Source organism: Myotis nattereri (assembly GCF_964212035.1).
Source record: "Myotis nattereri genome assembly, chromosome: 2".
Lineage (NCBI taxonomy): Eukaryota > Metazoa > Chordata > Mammalia > Chiroptera > Vespertilionidae > Myotis > Myotis nattereri.
The window spans coordinates 117,405,719-117,428,919 of record NC_138076.1 but is presented as its reverse complement, the minus strand read 5'-3'; the positions used below and the strand labels follow the sequence as shown (position 1 = coordinate 117,428,919).

At 45.4% G+C, this 23,201-nt stretch overlaps 1 protein-coding gene across 1 annotated transcript in view; it reads left to right on the top strand.

Annotated features, from left to right (window-relative positions):
• WASF3 (WASP family member 3) overlaps positions 1 to 23,201 on the top strand; it is a 152,510-nt gene that overhangs the window by 93,749 nt on the left and 35,560 nt on the right. Inside the window, exons 3-4 of the mRNA XM_081083627.1 lie at positions 21,544 to 21,603; positions 22,044 to 22,186. Coding sequence (XP_080939753.1) covers positions 22,054 to 22,186 — 133 coding nt within the window. The 5' untranslated portion in view covers positions 21,544 to 21,603; positions 22,044 to 22,053. The remainder of the gene's footprint in view (positions 1 to 21,543; positions 21,604 to 22,043; positions 22,187 to 23,201) is intronic.

The following is a 23,201-nucleotide window of genomic DNA, read 5'->3' as shown; positions in this document are numbered from 1 at the left end:
AGATGCCATTTTGTAGCCCACAAAAGACAAACTATTACTTCTTATCTTTGAATGTTCTCCAAAAGTTAGCAGAGCTTTCAGATATATTCTGTTATTCCATAGACATAAATCTGCATTGCCACCCCCACCCCAGGATAGTTATTGAGTTGTTGAGGCTATTTAGCAAAAACTTGGTGATTTTAAAAAATAATTAAATAGTACTTGAAGCCTTCACTAGGAAATCCATTCACATGTTTATTGTGCAGCTTCCATGTGCTGGGCATCCTGCCCCAGCATCTGTGATACGCCCCCCCCCCCCCCCAATGGAGTCTTTCTAGCTGTGTTTTAATTTCCCAGGTATGAAGAATACCTTTAGTGCAGAGCTTGTCACACTGGATTATAACTATAACTATATATATATATATATATATATATATATATATATATATATATATATATATATATATATAAAATCTTATTAAGCCACTAATTCCTTGATGGAAAGGGATTTTGATTTTTTGGTTGTTTGGTTGTTTTTTTTTTGTCTGTTTATTCTTTGTTCTTCCACTGGCTAAAGCATAATAAAAAGGCACAAAATGTTTGGAGAGCAGGTGAATCCAATATAGTAGTGTCTGAAAGCCAGCTGAGTATTGAACTGAAAGGAAACAAAGCATATCAGAGGGAAAACGAGGGAGAAAATCTGTTTTTCAAAACAGGAAACAGGTCCACCTTGATGACAAAACTTGCGCAGGTCTCACACAGTGTTAGTGGAGAACTGGGACTAGCAACCAGATCCCCACTCCTGATCCAGCCTGGTTTCACTCTGCCTTTCTGTCTCTCGTGCAGAGACATACAGACCATGATCTAAATAGCGAAATGTAAGCATTTATCTCAGTGACACGCTATTGAGTAAATCTTATGCAGATTTCCCTCAGCTGCATCATAGCTTTAACCCGAAGGTGAGGCAGAGTAGCTCTGTAAGGTAATGTGACAGGTTGGGAGTTGAGGAAGCCCAACTCCCAACTCCTCTTTGGCCATGGGAATGTATTATTACTGGTGACTAATTTCTGGGGAATGTCAGTAAGCAAGTGGGGTGCCATAAAACTGGCTTGAGCAGACATGGCCCATGTCTTTCCAAATTAAAAAGGCACAGCGGGAAGTCAAAGGAAGGGGCTTAGGCAGCATTGTGTCACTTGTTTGGACATGGGGATAGAACCAGACCACTTCTGCTTGGATCACTTGTATTCTGAGTACATACAAGTCAGCATGATTAAAAAGCTAGACATCTGCAGTCTGCACACATTTAGTTTGGTGTCTTTAATATAGTCTGTACCATGTGCTTTAGCTCTGCCATGCACTGCACTCTTAATTGTTGAGCATGCAGCAATCAGAGCAAAGGTTACCAACACATCAAGAATAGAAAAGACAGAATCATTAACCCTGTCAGGTTCTGCAAACTGCATACTCTCAAAACTCACAGAATAATCTGAGTGGCTGCATGGTACAGAAAGAAATCCATCACAAAATCTATTCAGCCAGCTTTGTACAGTCAACTAGCTCTACCAATAATATCGTTTTAAACTATGTAATAAGGATGTAATGAAGTTAGTATAAGTTATTCTGCATCCCATCAACCCTTTCTATAATCACAAAATAAGGAATAATCACAGTTTAATTTATACTATCCATTGCAGTATATTCTCCGTGTGAAAGCTAGTTATTATCTGTACTAATATAGTAGTAGTAGTCTTATCTTTTGAAAATAGTTTGCCTGAATGTTTGCTCACTAGCAATGTCACTTTGTTTTCTCCTTTGTGAATATAGTTAGCAGTTTAAAGTCTTAACAAGAAGCTGATACGTTCTTCTTGTTCTTACTGTGAGGGTAGAGTTTATGTTCCAACTGGGATGTAAAAAGGTACAAGAGAACATAGCTTCCATCAATAAGAAAGAGACTTAGCCAGATGATCCAAAAGGAAAACTTTTCTTGACTTCTAAAGAGTGACAAGCCCTCCTGAGGAGAGATAGGACACTTGAGCTGTTTTATGTTTAGCAGAGCATGGGAGGAACAGGTGACCACCACAGGAGTAGGTAAATGAGTTCTTAAAGGTTGCATGTGAGTTAACATGCAACCTTTAAGAATAACCAGGAGCCCAGAGACAAGGGGAGGTCACACTCAGCTCTTTTCCTCAGGCCTCTGCCAGGTACTCATAAGGAAGACTAGAGGCAACCTGGAGACCAGACAGAACCCCTTTGGTGGTATAGCCACACAGGAGTAATTGTACTAGGGGACAGTCATATAATAGCATCTGCTTCCCCAGATTCTTCTCTCCTAGGGCACTAAAGTTGCTGGGAGGGCAACAAACCCTCTAATTCCCAGGATACAAGCCAATATTTATTGCTTCTAGTGAAGGGCTAGGAAACCCTTCTTCCTGTCCTTGGTAACCATCAAAGACCTCTGCTTCTGGGGCAAAGTATGGTAGTAGAAGCAGGACAGTCTCTCAGGCCCATGATCTCTCAATGATACAAAGCAGAGTTCTGCTTCTGCAGATGAGGGCAGGAAACTCATACCTGTGATGGGGACAGGTACAAGGCAGAGTTTAGCTGTCATTGGGAAGAAAGGCACAGACACTGAGGAGGTCTCATTCTGGGGTCCAGGTCCACAGGTCCTTTGTAAGATTTAGGCTGGACCAGGAAAAGTGAGAAATTCCCCTGCATCTACCATGAACCTTGCCCATAGAAACAATGCAACAGCAATCCCCTTCTGGAAGGAAAAGTGTGACACAAGTGTGAAGGGACTACAGGGTGGAGCAGGAACATTAAGAAAACTTTGGCATCCCAGACCCTGCACCAGGCGCAAGGTAGCAGCCCATCACTAGGGATTTTAATGCTGTGTTGTATGGTATAACAACAACACATCTGTTAAACCACTGAGTAGGTTAACTCAATCCCCAATACTAATGTCACACCAAAAGACCATGCTAGCCATTTCAGGTGGAAAAATTGTTTTCATCTTTTGCTACTGTTCTACATGTGATATCTAGCATTTAGTCAAAAAAATAAAATCATGCTACAAAAAAGGGAAGAAAGAAAAACCCATTGTCAGGAGATAAGGCAATCAACAGGAACATGCTCAGAGATAACCCAGATGTGGGAACTGTCAGACAGGGACTTTAAAATAGCTGTGATTAAATGTATGAACGATGTGGTGGGAAAGGTAGACAATATCCACTGACCCATGGTGAACATCAACAGAGAGATGGAAACTTAAAACAATTTTAAAAAGTTAAATGGAAACCACTTGAAACAAAAAACAACACAAGTTGGGTTTGTTAGCAAACTGGACAAAGCTGAAGAAAGAATCAGCTAATTGAAGCTTAAGTCAACAGAACATGAAAACAAAAACAAAAAGAAGAGGCAGGGGGAAAAAAGGAGAGTATATAGGAAAATTACATCCCTCCTACGTTTCTCTCTACTCTCAATTGTCTACTAGAGACAACACATAATTCCTGACACCACATCGAGCAAGTCTCTGCAACAACAATTGGGTGTCCTATAACTCAATTCAGTTCTGACACCAAATGCTGGAGTTGGTTCAGATCCCACAGGTTAAGGGCTCAGTCCCACAAGACTGCCCGCACTCAGATGCCAATCCTAAGTTCCAGATTGTCACCCGAACTTCAGACTGCTATAAATCAGGTTCCCATAATCCCCTTCTTGGATTTGATCATATGCTAGACAGCTCCCAGAACTTAAAGAAATACTTACTCACATTTATCAGTTTACTATATAACAAAGAACATAAAGAATACAAATGAATAGCTAAATGAAGAAATACATAAGACAAGGTCTGGAATGGCCCCAGTGTAGGAACTTATGTCCCAGTTGGGGTGCACCCTCCTAGTATGTGGATGTGTTCACCAACCTGGAAGCTCTCTACGCCCCATACTTCAGGGATTTCTATAGCCATTTCATCATGTAGGCATGGTCAATCATTAGCAAGATGGAAGGTTTAAATTCTGCAATTTCAACAGTTATGTTGAATGTAAATTATCTGAATCATCAACTAAAAGTCAGGGATTGTCAGATTGGATAAAAAAAGCAAGACCCAACTGTATACTATCTAAAATTTATGTAATTACTCTAAATATAAAGACACAAGAAGATTAATATTAGAAGGAAAAGGTTATACTCTATAAACACTGATCAAAAGAAGAAGGAATGAATATGAGTATCAGAGCTCACTGGGACAGTGATTATTACCAGCAGCAAATGGACCATCACATAATGACAGTGGGGTCATTTCACCAAGGATATATAATAATTTTAAATGTGTATATACATTCAACAACAGACTTTCAGTATACATAAAACAAAAACTAGTAGAACTCAAGGGAGAACTTGACAGATTCACAGTTACCTTTGGCAGCCTCAACACTTTTCGCAATAATTCATAGAACAAATATACTAAAAATCAATTAAGGATAAGATCACAGCAACATTGTCAAGTATTGCAGAAGAACACACATTCTTCTGAAGTGCACGTGGGACATGCACCAACTTAATCCATTTTCTGGGCCATAAAACAAATTGGAACAAATTTCAAAGAATTAAAATCATATAGAGCTTGTCCTTTGAACACAATGAAATTAAACTAAAAGTTAGTAACCAGTTATTTGGATTGCTAAGATGATTGCTCATCTCAGAGAGACCTTCCAGACGGTCCAATGTAGACAGGTGTGGACAGGAAAGGGACATTCAGAGAACTTCATACTGTTTTAAACATTTGTTGAATAGCTTCTGTAACTTATTTTAGGGAAAAAAATTTCACTTAATCATGTTATAGAAAAACTTAGGAGTTTTAGTATGTAGAATTTTAAGAAAGAGATTAAATAAAGTATTGGAGGGTAGAATAGTTGCCTTGAAGTAGGAAGTACTTGATAGACTTTTGAAATTTCAACTTTAATTCATTTAAATAATTTGACTTTAATTCAGAGAGTAGTACTTGGAGAAGTCAAATGCCAGATGCATAATAAGTAAAATTTCAATAAAAATATTAGATTAATTGTATAATAAATAAACTTAGAAATTATTGAGTATCTCATTTTAGTAATGAGTAAGATATTAATATTAAAATAATATCATTAGAATCTTAGATTTTGTTTTTTTGTGTGTTTTTTTGCCCAGCACATTTTTTTTTTATTGTTGACATTACAGATGCCTCCATTTTCCCTCCCCTTGCCCTCCTCCACCCAGCCAATGTCCCATCCCAGGCCTTGACCACACTATTGTCTGTGTCCATGGGCTAAGCATATCCTATATAATAAAAGGCTCTAGCATACACATAAGTTCTTTGGTTAATCTCTTCCTGTCATCTTCACTCCCCACCCTTCTGAGTTCTGTCAGTCTATTCCATGCATCCATGCCTGTGGACCTATTTTGTTCATTAGACTCCACATATAAGTGCCATCATGTGATATTTGCTTAGTATAATAATCTCCAGGTCCATACATGCTGTTGCAAAGGGTAAGAGATTCTTCTTTTTTACTGCTGCATAGTATTCCATGGTATAAATGTACTACAGCTTTTTTATCCATTCATTTACTGATGGGCACTTAGGCTATTTCCAGATCTTAGCTACTGTAAATAATGCTGCTGTGAATATAGGGGAGCATATATTCTTTCTGATAGGTGTTTCAGGATTCTTAGGATACATTCCTAGGAGTGGGATCACTGGGTCAAATGGCAGTTCCATTTTTAATTTTTTGAGGAAACTCCACACTGTTTTCCATAATGGCTGGAATAGTCTACATTTCCACCAGCAGTGCACTAGGGTTCCTTTTTCTCCACATCCTTGCCAGCACTGCTTGTTGATTTATTGATGGTAGCCATTCTGGCAGGTCATATCTCATTGTAGTATTACTTTGCCTCTCTCTGATGATCAGTGACTTTGAGCATTTTTAAATATGTCTCTTGCTCATCTACATGTTCTCTTTGGAGAAGTGTCTATTCAGGTTCTGTGCCCATTTTTTAATTGAATTGTTTGTCTTTTCTTGAGTGGTATAACTTCTTTATATATTTTGAAAAATAGCCCTTATCAGATGTATCATTGGCAAATATGTTCTCCCATACAGTGAGTTCCCTTATCATTTTGATGCTGGTTTCTGTTGCTATGCAGAAGCTTTTTAGTTTGATGTAGTCCCATTTGTTTACTTTTTTCTTTGTTTCCCTCACCTTAGGAAATGTATAAGCAAAAATTATGCCATGTGAGATGTCTGAGATTTTACTGCCTATGTTTTCTTCTAGGACTTTTATGATTTTATAACTTAATTTAAGTCTTTTATCCATTTTGAGTTTATTCTTGTGGATGGTGTAAGTAGGTGGTATAGTTTCATTTTTTTGCATGTACCTGTCCAATTTTCATAACACCATTTATTGAAGAGACTATCTTTATTGTATGCTCTTGTCTCTTTTGTCAAATATTAATTGATTATAATGGCATGGGTCTATTTCTGGTGTATACATCTGCTGTTGTGCCAGTTCCAGGCGGTTTTGATTATAATGGCTTTTTAGTTTGCTATTCAATATTGTGATCCCTCCAACTTTGTTCTTCTTTCTCAACACTACTTTCGCTATTCAGGGTACTTTTTGGTTCCATATAAATTTTTGGAATAATTTTTCTAGATCTGTGAAATATGCCATTGGTATTTTAATAGAGATTGTGTTGAATATATGCATTGTTTTGGGTAGTATGGTCACTTTAATGATGTTAGTTTTGCCAATCAATCAATACAGTATATGCTTCCACTTATGTCTTCCTCTATTTCTTTTTTCAATGTCCTATAGTTTTCCACGTACAGTTCTTTTACCTTCTTGGTTAAGTTTATTCCTAGGTATCTCATATTATGTTATTGCAATGTTAAATGGGATTGTTTTTTAAGTTTCTCCTTCTGAAAGTTTATTATTAGTGTATAAAAATGCCATCAATTTCTGGATGTTAATTTTGTATATGGGTACTTTGCTGAATTAATTTATTAAACTAGTAGTTTTTGGTAAAGTCTTTAGGGTTTTCTATGTACATTATCATAGAAAATATGCGAATAATGACATGATATTATTTTCGTCCTCCTTTCCAATTTGGATGCTTTTTATTTTTTCAACTTGTCTGATTGCTGTGGCTAGGACTTCCAGTACTGTCCTATATAATAAAAGGCTAATATGCAAATTGACTGAACAGTGGAACGACTGGTCACTATGATGCACACTGACCACCAGGTGGCAGAAGCTCAATGCAGGAGCTGCCCCCTGGTGGTCAGTGCTCTCCCACAGGGGAAGCGCCACTCAGCCAGAAACTGGGCTTAAGGCTGGCGAGTGCAGTGGCAGTGGCGGGAGCCTCTCCCGTCACCTCCGTGGCAGTTGGACATCCCCCAAGGGCTCCTGGACTGCAAGAGGGTTGGGCTGAGGGCCCCCCCGAGTGCACAAATTTCGTGCACTGGGCCTCTAGTGTTGAATAAGAGTGGTGAAAGTGGACATCCCTGTCTTGTTCCTGGTCTTAAGGGAAACACTTAGGTTTTGTCCATTGAGTATAATGTTGGCTGTTGCTTTGCATTTATGGTTTTTATTATGTTGAGGTATGATCCCTCTAGTCCCACTTTGCTGAGAGTTTTTATCATAAATGGGTGCTGGATTTTGTTGAATGTTTTTTGGCATCTATTAATATAATAATGTGCTTTTTATCCTACATTGTGTTTATGTGAGGCATCACATTTATTGATTTACAAATGTACTTGCCTTGCATCCCTGAAATAAATCCCACTTGGTCACAGTGTATGTTCTTTTTAAAGTATTGCTGGATCTGATTTGCTAATATTTTGGTGAGGATTTTAGCATCTAAGTTCATCAGGGATATTGGCCTATAATTTTTTTTCTTTGTAGTGTCTTTATCTGGTTTTAGAATTAGGATAATGCTGGCCTCATAAAAAGAGCTTGGAAGTGCTCCTTCCTCTTGATTTTTTTGAAATAGTTTGAGGAGGACAGGTGTTCTTCTTTTTTTTATGTTTTATTGATTTTTTACAGAGATGGGGGGAGAGGGATAGAGAGTTAGAAACATCGATGAAAGAGAAACATCGATCAGCTGCCTCCTGCACATTCCCTACTGGGGATGTGCCCACAACCAAGGTACATGCCCTTGACCAGAATCGAACCTGGGACCCTTCAGTCTGCAGGCTGATGCTCTAGCCACTGAGCCAAACCGGTTGGGGCAGTTCTTCTTTGAGAGCTTGTTTGGAGGTTCTAGCAGGGGAGTGCAGCTACTCATATACCCTTGACCGAAGACCAGTCCTCTCCTCTGGGGGCAAGGTCGTCCTCTTCCACTGAGCGCGCGGCTTCGGGAGGGATGCACATGGACCAGTGAGGGAGGAGGGGGACACCCGCCTAGCCAGCCAGATCAGCCAAATCAACCCTGGCAATCAATGGGGTGACAGATGTTGCAGCCAGATCGCCCTCACATCCAGGGCAGTTCTTCTTTGAATGTATCCTAGAGGCTGGGTCTGCCTCAGGTCTCTCCCCTTGAACGCCCCTGTTTTGGTCTGCTCACCTTTCTCCCCTAGAACTGGGCTCTGTGGGTGTACCTGGGTCTTCGCCAGGATGGTTTGAACCTGGCTTTGGGGTTGATGCCTGTAGTTTATAGGAAGGGGTTGGACCAGCCGTGGGCAAACTACGGCCCGCGGGCCGGATCCGGCCCGTTTGAAATGAATAAAACTAAAAAAAAAAAAAAAGACCGTACCCTTTTATGTAATGATGTTTACTTTGAATTTATATTAGTTCACACAAACACTCCATCCATGCTTTTGTTCCGGCCCTCCGGTCCAGTTTAAGAACCCGTTGTGGCCCTCGAGTCAAAAAGTTTGCCCACCCCTGGGTTGGACACTTCTCTCCTTCCAGTGCCTCAGTTCTGCCTGGCTTGCTGGCAATCCCTTGCTGCCACCTCAGGACAAAATAAATAAAAAAATCAGCCCTGCTTGGCACTCTAGTCTTTCACCACAGCAGGCCCTTGTTGGTCATGGCCTTCACCCAGGCTCTGAGCTGGCCAAATATCCTAGTCCCCTGGGCAGCCAGACCTAGCCCTGGGAGCACAGATTTCCAGCCCAGAGCTGGTCCCCCTTGCCTTGAGCCACTGCCTCCAGCCACTGCAGAACCAGCTGTTCTGCATGTTGGGGAAGGGGGCACCTCCCATCCACTTGAGGTAGGCAGGATCGATCCTGTTTCCCTGGTCTCATTTTCCAGCTCCCATCCTGCTCTCCGTTCAAAGTTCCTTCAGAAAATAAAGGTCCCTCAGATTCACTACAGGGTGTGGCCATCAGACCCCCTCTGCCATCCCTGAGTTCCACACGGCCCCTCCCCTAGACACAGATTGGGACAAACTTCCCAGGCAGGATGCTGGCAGTGCACTGGCACTGCTCCCTCTGGTGAGTCTCAGCCTTGGGCTCCCGCTGCTGCCCTCTTGCCACAGCGCTGCCCTGGCCACCTCTCTCCTCCCCTGGCACTCCCAGCTCCCTGGCCTAGCCGCAGCTTCTCTGTCTCTGACCAGCTCGCAGTTCCACCCACACCTGGGTTTGGGGAGGTGACAGCCCTCTCTCCCTGGTAAATACCACAGTTCCTGGACCCCTACTTCTGGCAGCAGGGAAAAGCCACAGGGAATGGCTGCTACTCGATGCCCTAGCCTGGTATGGAGGGCATCATTGTTGAGGCTGGGCATCCAGTGGCAGGCACCCCCTGCGGCTTCTTCCTGAGAGGATTTTGTAAATCCCCTCCCCAGCACATATTTTTATGCGAGCCTCCCAACACCCTGTAAGGAAGGCAAGGAAGGCGTTGTTAATATACCTGGGGCCTCATAGGGTTAATTTGATTAGGTAATAAATAAGAGTTGAGTATACATTTTTGCTATATTTTCTATAACACTTCATGTCATTTTCTGTTGGTCGCCTTATTTTCCTTTTGTTTTTTTACTCTACCTAGTCAGCAGTTGATACTGTCACTGTTTATCATTCAAAATACATCTGAGAGTACATTGGGGAGGGTTATGGGGACAGTGAAATGTGGTCATTACAGGAAGGAAGGGAGAGTCAGCAGAGCTAGGGGTTCTGACGAGATTCCTCACACGTGACGTTATGAAGTGGAATTAGCTCCTGTAGTACTGGAGAAAGTGTAACAAGTATGTTTGCATTTATATCTTTTTAAAAACATAACCGTGCTAAGAGGAACGATGTGGCCACTCCTCCATGTGTGTGAGAGGCTAAGGGAGCTGAGCCGGGCTGGACACTGAAACGGGTGCTAGAGGCTCAGCCTCTCTGCCGCTGTGAGACCGGAATGTGCCTTGGGCCAGCCTGAGGCATGAGCTAGAAAGTCCTCAGAGTAAATGCTGGCATTTTCAGAGGTTGTCAGATCCCTTAAAAGTTGAATAGAAAAACTGCTCACCACCCCCACGAAATAGCTTGTCCTCTGCCTGGGGCTCCAGGAGTAAGAACTCTTCATTGAGAAATTGGTTTTTTGTCCTGTGCCAGTAGAAGCAAACACAGAATTGCTCTGTAAGGAATCTCATGAAGCAGGGTGCAGAAAACCAATCCCCGCTGTGAGAAATGCTAAGTTTATAATAACAAGTGTCCAGGAAGTGTATGCAGATACAGCACACACACGCATACACATGTACACACATGAACACAGAATTAGCACACCAAGTACTGGAGGTCAGGAAGTAATTGGATCCTCCCTGTAGCAGGTGACAAGACATGCTCACACATGCAAGGATCTCAAATGGACCACCTGCCTCCACTCATGCTTCTCCCTGTCCCCTTGTAAATGTAGCCCACAGTCCTCCTGCTGGTCACAGTCAGCTTCCTCTGAAAGTATGGGGACTCCTCTTTGCACTCTCTAATTGCTGGCAGAATGAGTCCAGAGAACCACCCAGAACTGGAACTTGCATATCATTGGGACCTTGCTCTGCTGTTAGCAAGAGGGAGTCCCTTTTCTGACTGGGACATCCATTCCTGTAGAGTCCAGTGGGCAGGGATGGAAGCACAGGCCCCTTGAGGGCTTTTGACAGTGATAAGTGGGGTCCCTCCTGCGTCTACCCCTTGCCTCCTAATCCCTGCTGTCCTTTGGGACAGCGCCTTAGAGAGGTCTCTGATTTCATAAGCAGACCTCATGGTGAAGGGTGGCACCCATCCTTTCAGAGTTTCTCTTGCGCTGTGTGCCTTGAAAAGGCCGTTGCCTCTAAGTGATCTCACCCACCATGCCAGGCCCACTCCTGAACCCCCACACTGGCCCCTGGCCAGATGTGATGACATAGGGGATTCCATTTGGCCAATTCTGGGGGGACCAATGCTGCAGGACGGCAAATCTTATTTACTCTGCCCACTGCCTCTTCTGTGGTGGGGTGCCTTGCAGTGGGGGTTAACATGATCTAAAAGTCTTCACACTGTACCCACTCACAAGTGTCCACCCACATGCCTTTTCTCATACCTCCTTGTCACATATTCTAGTTCTCTTTCTTCCAGTCCCTTGCCCACATAACCAGGCAAGCTCTTTCTCCCCTGGAGCTTGCCATGGCCCCCACCCTGTGTCTTTCCCACCACTGACACCTTTGCACCATCCAAGGTCCAGTGGATCATACAGCTGAGCAGCCAGGCTGCTTCCACCACCACCTGGCCCCACTGCAGAGCCCTTTCTTGCTCCACACCACTCTCAAAGTTAGAAGCTGCGTGTCACCCAGTCTGTGGGCCACAGCAGTTACCTAGGTATGCAGCTCCTAGGACCCCACTAATAGGCACTGTGCTTCCTTCTTTGTGGTGAGGGATGCAAGGTGTGTCTTTTACTTTGTGGGGCGGGTGGCTATCCCAGCATCGCTCTGACCACTGGGCCCCTAGAAACTTTACTGTCGTTGCCAGACTCTGCATCGTCACAGAGTTTATCTCCCAGCTCTCCAGTGTGTTGGCTGCCCACCATTTGCTTCTGCCTGCAGTCAGCATGATGTTAATCTCTTGCCTCCCTCATCAGGCCTAGCACTAGTTGTCAACGAGGCATTCAGGAAGAGATGCTTGCAGCTAGTGCGGACTCGTGGGGGAGATGCCTCTGTAGCATCTTCCAGCTCACTGGTGCGCTACACACCCAGAGGGTCCTGGTGGGGCAGTGGGGAGGTGCTTGGGTCAATGCTATCATGGGCTCCCACCGGGAGTCCCTGTCCCAGTTTTCAGGATTCCAGGTTTTCTTTGCCACAGCCTGGACCTGCATAAGAATCCTGCCGCGACTGAGCGTGCAGATGTTCTGAATGCTGTAAATCTCATAATTGGGTCCTCAGCCTGCAGTCCCATTGCAGGTCATGATGAGGACCACTTTGTACCGCCAGGAAGTCTCTAAGATTCTCACATTTAGCTATTAACTGCTTGTTAACAGCTCTCAGTATTTCATTATCCTTGTGCTGGGCATCAGTACAACCTCGCAGTAACGAGCCAGCTCTGCTGTTTCTATAGGTGTTCTTCCTTCAGTATCTTACAAGTGTCTGCATTGTTATGTGTGTCATTCTCATGTGTGTCACGGCATTTCCCTCCACCAGGACACCATCCAGGTCACTTCCAGAGAAATCTTTGGCAGTTGAACCTGACCTTCTGTTAGGATATTTGTTTACTGCCTACTTGTTAGGATGGCATCCTTGAAAACCTGCAGCATGGTATTGAGCAAGTCCTAATCCCATTTAATCAACCACCTATTTTCTTAGACCAGTGGTCGGCAAACTGTGGCTCGCGGGCTACATGCGGCTCTTTGGCCCCTTCAGTGTGGCTCTTCCTAAGCCTTAGGAGTACCCTAATTAAGTTAATAACAATGTACCTACCTATATAGTTTAAGTTTAAAAAATTTGGCTCTCAAAAGAAATTTCAGTCATTGTACTGTTGATATTTGGCTCTGTTGACTAATGAGTTTGCCGACCACTCTCTTAGACCACTTGGTGCGGCTGGTATTAGTCTGGGTCCTTTGAGAAACAGACACCAAGCTGGATCACACCTGCAAGGATGCGAGTAGGGAAATGCCTGTGTGAAAGGACATAGAGAGCTAGAGAAGGCTGGTGGGGCCATCAAACCTGATGCGAGCCTGACCCTTGGTGCAGGAGGGATTGGGGCGAAGGTTCTCTCCTAGTTGGCTGTGCAGTCTGAGGGAGATTGGGTACAGCCATTGGGGTCCTTCTGTTTCTCTTGACTCTGCCAGTTTCTCTCAGTTAATTTCATTCTAGTTTCTTGCTGCTGGTTAACTTTGTGAACTTCCATTTCATGTGGTAGAAGAATTACCATCTCTGCTGTTCAAGAGAGCAGCAACTAGGTGGGTATCATGGTCCCACTTTCAAATTCCTAGGGAAGGACTGGCCTGGTTTTAGCTTTGTCTGGAATCTAGTTCACAGCTATGTGAACCAGGTTGGCTCTCTAAATTGAAACATTTCCCAGAAAAGTTGGACAAACTACAGGTTTAATAGTAATGCCTTACGTAACCTCTAATAACCCTTAAATGTTTGATTAGCAATCTTTGATTCTTTCCTTAGCACATAGAATGACTGGGAAAAATGATTTGGTTGCATCACAGTTCTTCAGTGAAGGAGTCGAGAGACATGCTTGTCATTAGTAACAGGGGTAGTCTGTTACATGTTTGATTTTGTTACTGTAAACCATTTTCAAGAGTAACAACTGACCCAACTTTTTTTCCTTTAACTCTTCCTTGCTGTTCAATTTATTTAAATAGATCAGTATCAGATAAAAATAAAGGCTGTCTGGGGAAAAGTACACCAATTAGAGTCCTTTACACTGAATCAGAAAGCCATAATAGTCATTGCTAAGTGATAGAACTTTTAAAAGGAGCTATGAAATCCTTTTTCTAAAACTGTAAAGACAGTAGCCTGTCCTCTCTTTGTTTGTATTTTGATAAGTGTGGGAGCTCCAAGTAAAGGTATTGTGATAGTGGGAAATGAAGGCTAGGATTGGTCATAGCTGAAATGCCCCAACAGCAGGCAGAGTCCCAAGTGAGGGCTGCGCTGAATAGAAATATGTACGTAGCACACATGGGGAACCACCAGGGTCTGTCAGGAGGTGGGATGGGGTGTGGGGACCACGACTGGGGCATGAAGGAACAGGTGAGGCAGGGTAAGCAGGTTTAGGATCACCTGCTTAGGTGTGAATAATTTCGGCAGGCATGGTGTTGTCCCTAGTTGTCTGCATTACTAGGTACGGGGATAGTGTAAGAGCTCTACAGAGAAGGTGGTGGGTGTGGGCTCTGGACTGGTAGGTTTGCATATGAAAGGCAAACTGCCCTGAGTTGTTTTCTAGCTCTGGAATTGGCTAGTCCTGAGAGGGGCAGTCCCCGCAGGGCCCAAGCTGTGAAAGCATCAGAATTCAGAAAGCAGAAAATGGGGTTCATACACCCGCATAGAGCTGAGTGTTTCCTTTTTACTGTTATGACATCTTGAACAAGTCTCCAGGTTAGTGCTCCCAGCAAGGCTGCCATGGGTACATGGGGCCTCCCAGTGCTTGGCATATCATCATCTGTGACTCGGTAAAGAAATGCCTTATATAGATGAGTGAGGGTCTTTGGCAGGGGTTGGGGTAGGCATCAGAGTAGGGTGCAGGCACATCTGACTGAGGACGTCAGGAAAATCCTGTAAGCGTTTTCAGACTCCCATGTGAAAGACAGCCCACGCTAGTTCCCGGGTGTACTTTAATGACAGTATGTCTGGTAGCAGGGACCGGGAGAAGGTATTTACTAGCTTTGGGTGTGTTTTGGACAGGCTGGTGGGACCTCTGAGTAGAATGTGTATAATTACGGTTCTATTTGAACGATTGTGACTACAGAGACGTGTGGTGGTGGGCTGGGAGATGGTGTGCTGGCATGTCAGAGGTTAAAAATATGGGGAAAGGGTGTGACATTTCATCCTGAATAAACACAAAATGTATGTGGAAACGGGGCATATTCTATACACAGTCAGCATTCAGCTCCTAAATCTCATGTTTACCCCAAAGACTTGTAAAACCCTCTTTTGAGAAATTATTTAAAAGCGAATTCATGCTTGGGCCCGCCTCACAAACCAGCATTACAAACAGCCTGCTGATGAGCTCAGAGCCCTGAGCTCTGCCTTCATTAGCTTCCCAGTGCTGTCCTTGGTGCTCCTCCCGCCCCACCCCGACTGTTCTGTGCTGCTTTATGGACATCAAGGACTTTGTTGCTTGATTTCTTTCTAGTTTCATGGAATGAGTCCCTGCTGATCATTATCCAGTATTTTTCTTTCTCACAGTTTATGCCTTTATTAGGTTTATTAATTATTTTTTTCCTTATGAGGAATCATGGTTTCTTGTTTTGTAAGTAGTTACTATTCTAATTGATTCTCCAAAAAAGAAGTGACAACTCATAATAAATCTTACACTCAGCTCAGAGATTTGTGTATTTGAAACTTTCACGTGAGAGCATCCCTTCCTTTGTGCACACCTCTTCTTTTACATAATTTTAATGTAAATAGACTTAGCTGTATTCCGTGGTTCAGCTTTATCCTCAACTAGTGAATTATTCCTTTTTTATTCCTATAATCAGAATAAGTGTTACTATATGCCAGACACTGCTCTAAATGATTATAGTTATAATAAATCAGTAACTCCTCACTCCATGAGGTGGGTACTGTTATCCCCATTTTACAGGGAGGAAATTGAGGCACAGCAAGGCGATGTGCCCTAGGCAGTACACCTAAGGTAATAGATGAAATAGTATTTGAATCTGAAAATATGGTATGTTCAGCTACCACCTTAATGGATATAAGGCAGAAATAGTTAATGAAAACATTAGATAATTGAACAGAACTTTTTTTTCATAACCATTAACCACTTTTTCCCTCTCCTGTTTTATTTTCCACTAGAGACCTAATGCACGGATCCATGCACCAGTGGAGTCCCTGGGCCTGGCCTGTGCCCTCTTGCAATCCGGGGCCCCTCGGGGGATGTTAGAGAGCTGGTTTCGGCCTAACCCCCACAGGCCAGGCCGAGGGGCCCCACCGATGCATGTGCATCTAGTCCTGTACTAATAAAAGACAAACATGCAAATTGACCGCACTTTTGCTATGCCTTAAGCCACGCCCACCAGCCGATCAGAGCGACTATATGCAAATCAACCCAACCAAGATGGCGGCAGGCAGCCACGGAGCTGGAGCGAGCAGGAGGCTTGCTTGCTCCAGTGATGGAGGAAGCCAAGGTTCCCCACCTGCTGTGGCCTGGCTCTGAGCTCCACTGAAAGCAACAAAGTTTCAATTATAGAAGGTAAACAAACCCCAGATACCTGCTTTCAGCCGGCTGTGGCAACGGAGCTGGAGCGAGCAGGAGTGGGTTGCCCCTGGCGATGGAGGAAGCCAAGCTTTCCACAGGCCTCCGCTTAAGGCAACAAAGTTTCAATTATAGAAGGTAAATACCAGAATAAAAAAAAAAGAAAAAAAGGAGAGGCTGGGAGCTTACGTCACCAGGGTGCTTGGCCAGACAGAAAACAGCCCTCAGCCCCTCACCCAGACTGGTCAGGCACCCCAGTGGGGACCCCCCCACCCTAAAGGGGGTGTGACCAGCCTGAAAACAGCCATCAGCCCCTCACCCAGGCTGGCCAAACCTCCATGGGATGAGGGTCCCCACTGGGGTGGACATCCTCCGAGGTGTCCCACACTGCAAGAGAGCATAGGCCGGGCTGAGGGACCCCCCGAGTGCACACATTTTTGTGCACCGGGCCTCTAGTCTCTCTATATATAAAAGCCTAAGCAACCAGCTGACTGACCACCGGTAGCTATGATGCGCACTGACCACCAGGGGGCAGATGCTCAATGCAGGAGCTGCCAAGCTGTGGTGACTTGGTAGCTGAGGTTCTCGGGTGACGCACCCAGAACCAGAGAGGAGGGACCCCGATTCTGGGGTGCATCACCTGAGAACTGCCCTCTCGCAATCCAGGACCCCTTGGAGGATGTTGGAGAGCTGGTTTTGGCCCAATCCCCACAGGCCAGGCCAAAGGCGCCCCCCCCCCGCCCCCCCCACCAGTGAATGTGCACTGGGTCTCTAGCCAATTGGCTCCCCACTTCAGGTCTGGTTTCCCAATGGGCCTCTAGCTCATTGCAGAGGTCATGTGTCTGGCCCTTATGAAAACTTTTCAACTTGATTAGCTAAATGATGAGACATGCAGGAACTACTGGCTACAGCCCCAACATCTGGCGCCTGTGCCTCCTCATCCACTTAATATCGATTTCCAGGGGAGGCAGCGAATTTTTCCACTACCACTCTCAGCTGGGAAACTGGCCACAGTTTCCCTCCTTCCGGGCAGACAGTAGCACCAGTGGGCAACCTCTGGGGAGGGAAGGAGGCAAAGGAGCAGCTCAGGTGGGAAGAAGGAGGTTCTCATCGCCACAGGACTCTGCCTGGATGGAAGGGCCTGGGTGGGAGCCTGACATCGAGCAGGGTCCTGCCCTAGGCTGCCTAGGTTCCAGGCTAAGTAAGTGCTGTTTGCTAAATGATTGCATTTTGCAGTTAAATGCCCACAAGTCGTCAGTTACTGCCAAACTTAGGGTAAAGTGAGATGAAAGAAGTGAGACAGATACAGAGAGAAAGTGACATAATATTGGGAGAAAAGAGGAGAGAGCCCGATTCTGCGGTGCATCACCTGAGAACCGCCTTCTTTCAACCCAGGGCCCCTCAGGGGATGTCAGAGAGCTGATTTCGGCCCAATCCCTGCAGGCCAGGCTGAGTGACCCCACTGGTGCACAAATCTATGCACCAGGCCTCTAGTATGCAAGTAAGATCTTTGGTTAATCTCTTGCCACCTTCCCCCCTTCCCTCTGAGATTCATCAGTGTGTTCCGTGTTTCCATGTCCGTGGTTTCCTCTCCTGTGTTGAGTGTCTTCCCCCTGGTGGTCAGTGCACGTCATAGCTACCGGCCAGTCTGCCGGTTGCTTAGGCTTTTATCTTATACTAGGGGCCTGGTGCACAAAATTCGTGCACTGGGTGTGTGTGTGGGGGGAGAGTGTCCCTCAGCCCAGCCTGCCCCCTCTCACATACTGGGAGCCCTCAGGCGTTGACCCCCATCACCCTCCAATCGCCTGATCGGCCCCTTGCCCAGGCCTGACGCCTCCGCCAGAGGTGTCAGGCTTGGACAGGGGACCCCCATCTCCCCCCGATCACTGGCTCTGGCCCCCGCCCAGGCCTGAGGCCTCTGGCCCAGGAATCATGCCTGGGCAGGGGACTCCCATCTCCCTCTGATCGCTTGCTCCACCCCCCGCCCAAGCCTGACGCCTCTGACCCAGGCTTCAGGCCTGGGCAAGGGTACCATCATATCCCCCCAATCCCCGGCTCCGCCCCCCGCCCAGGCCTGATGCCTCAGCCAGAGGAGTTGACCCTCATCACCCTCCGATCACCAATCACCGGATCGGCCCCTTGACCAGGCCTGAGGCCTCCGGCAGAGGTGTCAGGCCTGGGCAGGGGACCCCCAGCTCCCCGCGGTTGCAGGCTCCGCCCCTGCCCAGGCCTAACGCCTCTGGCCTAGGCGTCTGGCCCGGGCAGCGGGGACCTGCAGTGGCAGCGGGGGGCGCCGCGATCGTGGGCTTCGCTTTAGGCCCAGGCAAGGGACCCCTAGCTCCCGGGACTGCCAGCTTCGACCGTGCCCAGCTCCCATCACTGGCTCCACCCCTACTTCCTGCTATCACTGGCCAGGGCGGAAAAGACGCCTGATTCTCTGATCATGGCTGGGGGGCAGGGCAAAGGCGGCCTCAGGGCCGCCTTTGCCCTGCCCCCCAGCTCTAAGCTCCCCCCTGGGTTTCAGATCACTGTCAGTGGCAGGGGGCTTCTTCCTGCTTTCCCTTTCGCCTCCCTGCATTGTGCCTACATATGCAAATTAGCCGCCATCTTGTTGGCAGTTAACTGCCAATCTTAGTTGGCAGTTAATTTGCATATAGCCCTGATTAGCCAATGAAAAGTGTATCGCCGTACGCCAATTACCATTTTTCTCTTTTATTAGTGTAGACTAGAGGCCCGGTGCACGAAAATCCGCTTGCACCCTCTCGCAGTCTGGGATCCCCTCAGGGGATGTCCATCTGCTGGCTTAGGCCCGCTCCCTGGGAGCCCAGGAGCTCTTGGGGAATCTCTAACTAACAGCTTAGGCCCACTCCTGCCACCGCCACTGCGCTGGCCAGCCATGAGCTGACTTCTGTCTTTGGCGACCGGCGCTTCCCCTGTGGAAGCGCACTGACCACCAGGGGGCAGCTCCTGCGTTGAGCGTCTGCCCCCTGGTGGTCAGTGCATGTCATAGCAACTGGTCATTCCACCGTTAGCGTCAATTTGCATATTACCCTTTTATTATATAGGATAATCTCTTATATAAAAGGCCCATGGCTGTCACGCTGTAACGCCATCATGACCAAACGAGCAACGGCTCTCGCGGCGGGTGGGGAGGGACGCGAGCTACTAGTGGCGGAGAGCTACGACCAGCAGAGGGCAGGGCGTGAGCTACTAGTTGTGGAGAGCTATGAGTGGTGGAGTGCGGGGCGCAAGCTACGAGTGGCGATGGGTGGGATGGCCAGCTAAGGCAAGCGGAAGCGAGCTACTTGCGCATGATTTCATGCACACTGGTCCTCTAGTAACACCCTAATATGCAAATCAACCGAACGGTGGAACAACTGGTCGCTATGATGTGCATTGACCACCAGAGGTCAGACGCTCACGCAGGAGCTGCCCCCTGGTAGTCAGTGCACTCCCATAGGGAGCGCTGTTCAGCCAGAAGCCAGTCTCATGGCTGGCAAGCGCAGCAGCTTGCCTCTCCTGCCTCTGCTGCAATCAGGTGGTAAGGAGTGAGGGATTCTGGACTGCGAGAGCCCCGGAGTGTGAGAGGGATGTCTGTCTGCCAGCTTAGGCCCGATCCCAGCGGCAGGCAGATATCCCCTGAGGGGTCCCCGACTGCTAGAGGGCGCAGGCTGGGCTGAGAGACTCCCCCCTTTCTCCCTCCACCCCCCCTCCCGGCCAGCGCATGAATATCGTGCGCCGGGTCTCCAATATATATAGATACTGCCTCTGCCACAGGACCCTTTGTGAGTTAGCCCTTACCCTTCAGATTTTAGTCCATCCTGTCCCCAGCAGGGTTTCCCATGAGTCCTCAGAGATGTTGGCCACACGCCTGCCCCCCTCCCCCCCACGTTTTCAGAACCCCCTGTCCATTAACATGTGTGGTTGGAGAAATGTTTCACTTCCTCACTAGTATAAAGTTCCATTGAGGGCTTTGTCTGTTTTTTCTCACCATTGGGTCCTTGTCATGTCACACACTGCTGGGTATGTGGCAAGTGCTCAGAAAGTATTTATTGGATCCATGAACAAAGGTTATGAAGAAAGGGGGAAGAAAGCAAAGATTGGTTGTATGCTGACCACATTCTGGCTCTTTAGATACAGTATACCATTCTGTTATTGTACCAGATGAAAATAAGTTTTATTTCAAGTTACAGACAACCCAACTACAGTGGCTTAAACAAATATGATATTCTCTGTCTCACACAACAAGAGTTCCACATGGGTGTTTCGGGCTGGTTTGACTGTTAACAGATGTCACCAAGGTTTTAGGCCAGGGGTCCTCAAACTATGGCCCGCGGGCCACATCCGGCCCGCCGAAAACATTTATCCAGCCCGCCGGGTGTTTTTGCTGCCGCTGCCTGTTGCTTAGCAGCAGCCGACTAGTTTTTTTTTAAACTATAGTTCAGCCCTCCAACGGTCTCAGGGACAGTGAACTGGTCCCCTGTTTAAAAAGTTTGAGGACCCCTGCTCTAGGCTTTTCTGTGTTTCTGCTCCTGCAAATTGGGCAATATGATAGTCTTGTCAAAGTGACAGTCACTGGATTTTTCTGCTGTGCTGTGAGCAGTAGATTTGTTGCATGAGTAGATTTGATACTCTAAATGCCTCCTTAAACAAAAAGTTTTACTTTTTTTATAATGTACTTTATAAAGAGAAACATGAATGGAATTCCCAGGGTAACAGGAAGCTTTCCTGAAGTGTCCAGTGATCCTCTGCTTTTGTTTAAGTCTAAGCTTTTAAAGCCGACTGGAAACTGTGTTGGGAGAGATTATTGACAGGTGTTACTGTAGGGTGAACTGGTTGGTATTTCAATAGGAGGCCCAGTGTTAATGTTAATAGACTTTTCTCTTCAAACACTTGTCAGGGAAGAATGCTCTGGTCTCCTTCGGTGGGGAGTACAAACCAGCCCCAGTGTTCTGGACGCCAAGTGGGAAGGGACCTGGGGTGTGGGGAGCATATCTGTCTTCGCATTCGGCGTAGACTTTGATTTCATACCACAGGTTTCAGTGCCTTGCCTCCCCCAACCTTGAGCTATGCCTAGTGTCTCAAGTTCGGATCCTTGAATTCACCTCTTCCAGAGAGTAAAATGTGCTGGGTGGGTGGAAGAAGGCCAGCCCAAGAAGGGAGAAGAAATTCATAAATGGGTTTTAAAAACCAATGCTGTTTTCATACCCCTTGATGTCCCATTTCATAGCTACCTGGGATCTCCCGTTCCTGAGCTTTGTGGAGGATATTTGCAAGGTTATGTGTTCAGGTGAGCTTACTTCCTGCCTCCCTCCACTTGCAGCCTAGATATGTCTTTTCTCTGTCTTAATTTTATTAAGCTCTGTCCACAGTTTTAAGGCTGTTGTGACCTGCTCTTAGTTCTTGTGGGTTCACGCCTTTTCTCTCTCCTGTCATTTCAGTGGAAAGGGAGGGAAGGTAAGATGATGTATTCATTCACTCATGCTTACCTGGAAATCTTGCATATATTATTTTTCTATAAAGTAGAATTGTACTGTAATTTATCTTTGATCTCTATAGTATTCATTTAAGTTATTCAACATCTGTTACATATTTAACTGATTCTCTTATGTAGAAATGACAGGATAACGAAAATTGTTGGGAAAAAGAATCAATTTTCCAGAAAATGAAGACTCTAGATTTGTTAAAAAGTGCAATGAGCCTTTTAAAAAATGTCTGTTTAATTTTCAGATTGTGAGCCATGCCTTTAGTGAAGCGGAACATCGAACCCCGGCACCTATGCCGGGGCGCCCTGCCCGAAGGGATTACCAGTGAACTCGAATGTGTAACCAATAGTACCCTTGCTGCTATCATACGCCAGCTAAGCAGTCTAAGTAAGTCATCTCCTTTTTAGAATAACTTTTTTTTGGATTATCAGTTGCATTTTATTAATTTTAATATTAGCAAATAGATTTCAATTCAATAGCTATGTGCTTGTCCAAAGATGAGACTGTAGCTTTGAGGGAAGGAACCGCCCTTCCTCCCTCCTGCATGTCCCAGTGTGGAATTAGCAGCACCCTCTCTGGCCTTGTAGCACCAGCTTTATGTAGCAAGACGTAAAGTTAGAGTTGACCAGTTCACAAATTATTGGATGAGGCCAAATGAGTATATATAAAGTAGTTTTACACAATTTTTAAAACTTAATAAAATGAGCATAATATAATTAGCTTTTATAAACTTTATTTAAGTATTTTGTTTAACTTGGACAGGACTAACTTGTATAAAAGGTAGCAAATTGAAACTAGTTAACAACTGTAATACATCTGGCTCAGAGTAGGCACTCAATAAATATTTGTCGATTGAATAATACTCCAAATTAATCAAAGATTAAAGCCAAAAAATTATGAGATTTGCCAATTCCAAATTGAAGTCAAGTACGATTGTTACAGATATACAAAACCAGGTACATGTTACATACATAGGGCATATAAATACCAGCAAATTCAAGCATAAGGAAAAGAAGACTTTCTGTTACTCTAATTTTGAACGTTCATATGAACTACCACCCAAGGAATATGCCATGTCTTAAGCCTCAAATATGTGTTTGAAAATGCTTTTCCTTCAAAACTCTTTGAGGTTGCAGTGTTTTCCCCCCTAACTTTTTACATAATCTTGTTTTCTCACTTCATCCCACTCCTTTTAGGTTTAGATGGTTACACTGCATTTTGGATGACAGGTTTTCACAGTTAAGTTTTTCAGAAACTGTTAATAACTAGAAAATTATCCATAAAATTTCACATACTTGATAGCCTCAAGCACAGGGTATGGTTCCTAAAGAACTTCAAGCACTTTTTTTTTTTTTTTTAAGAAAAAACATTATGGATAGGTATTTTCAGAAAGAATTGTACT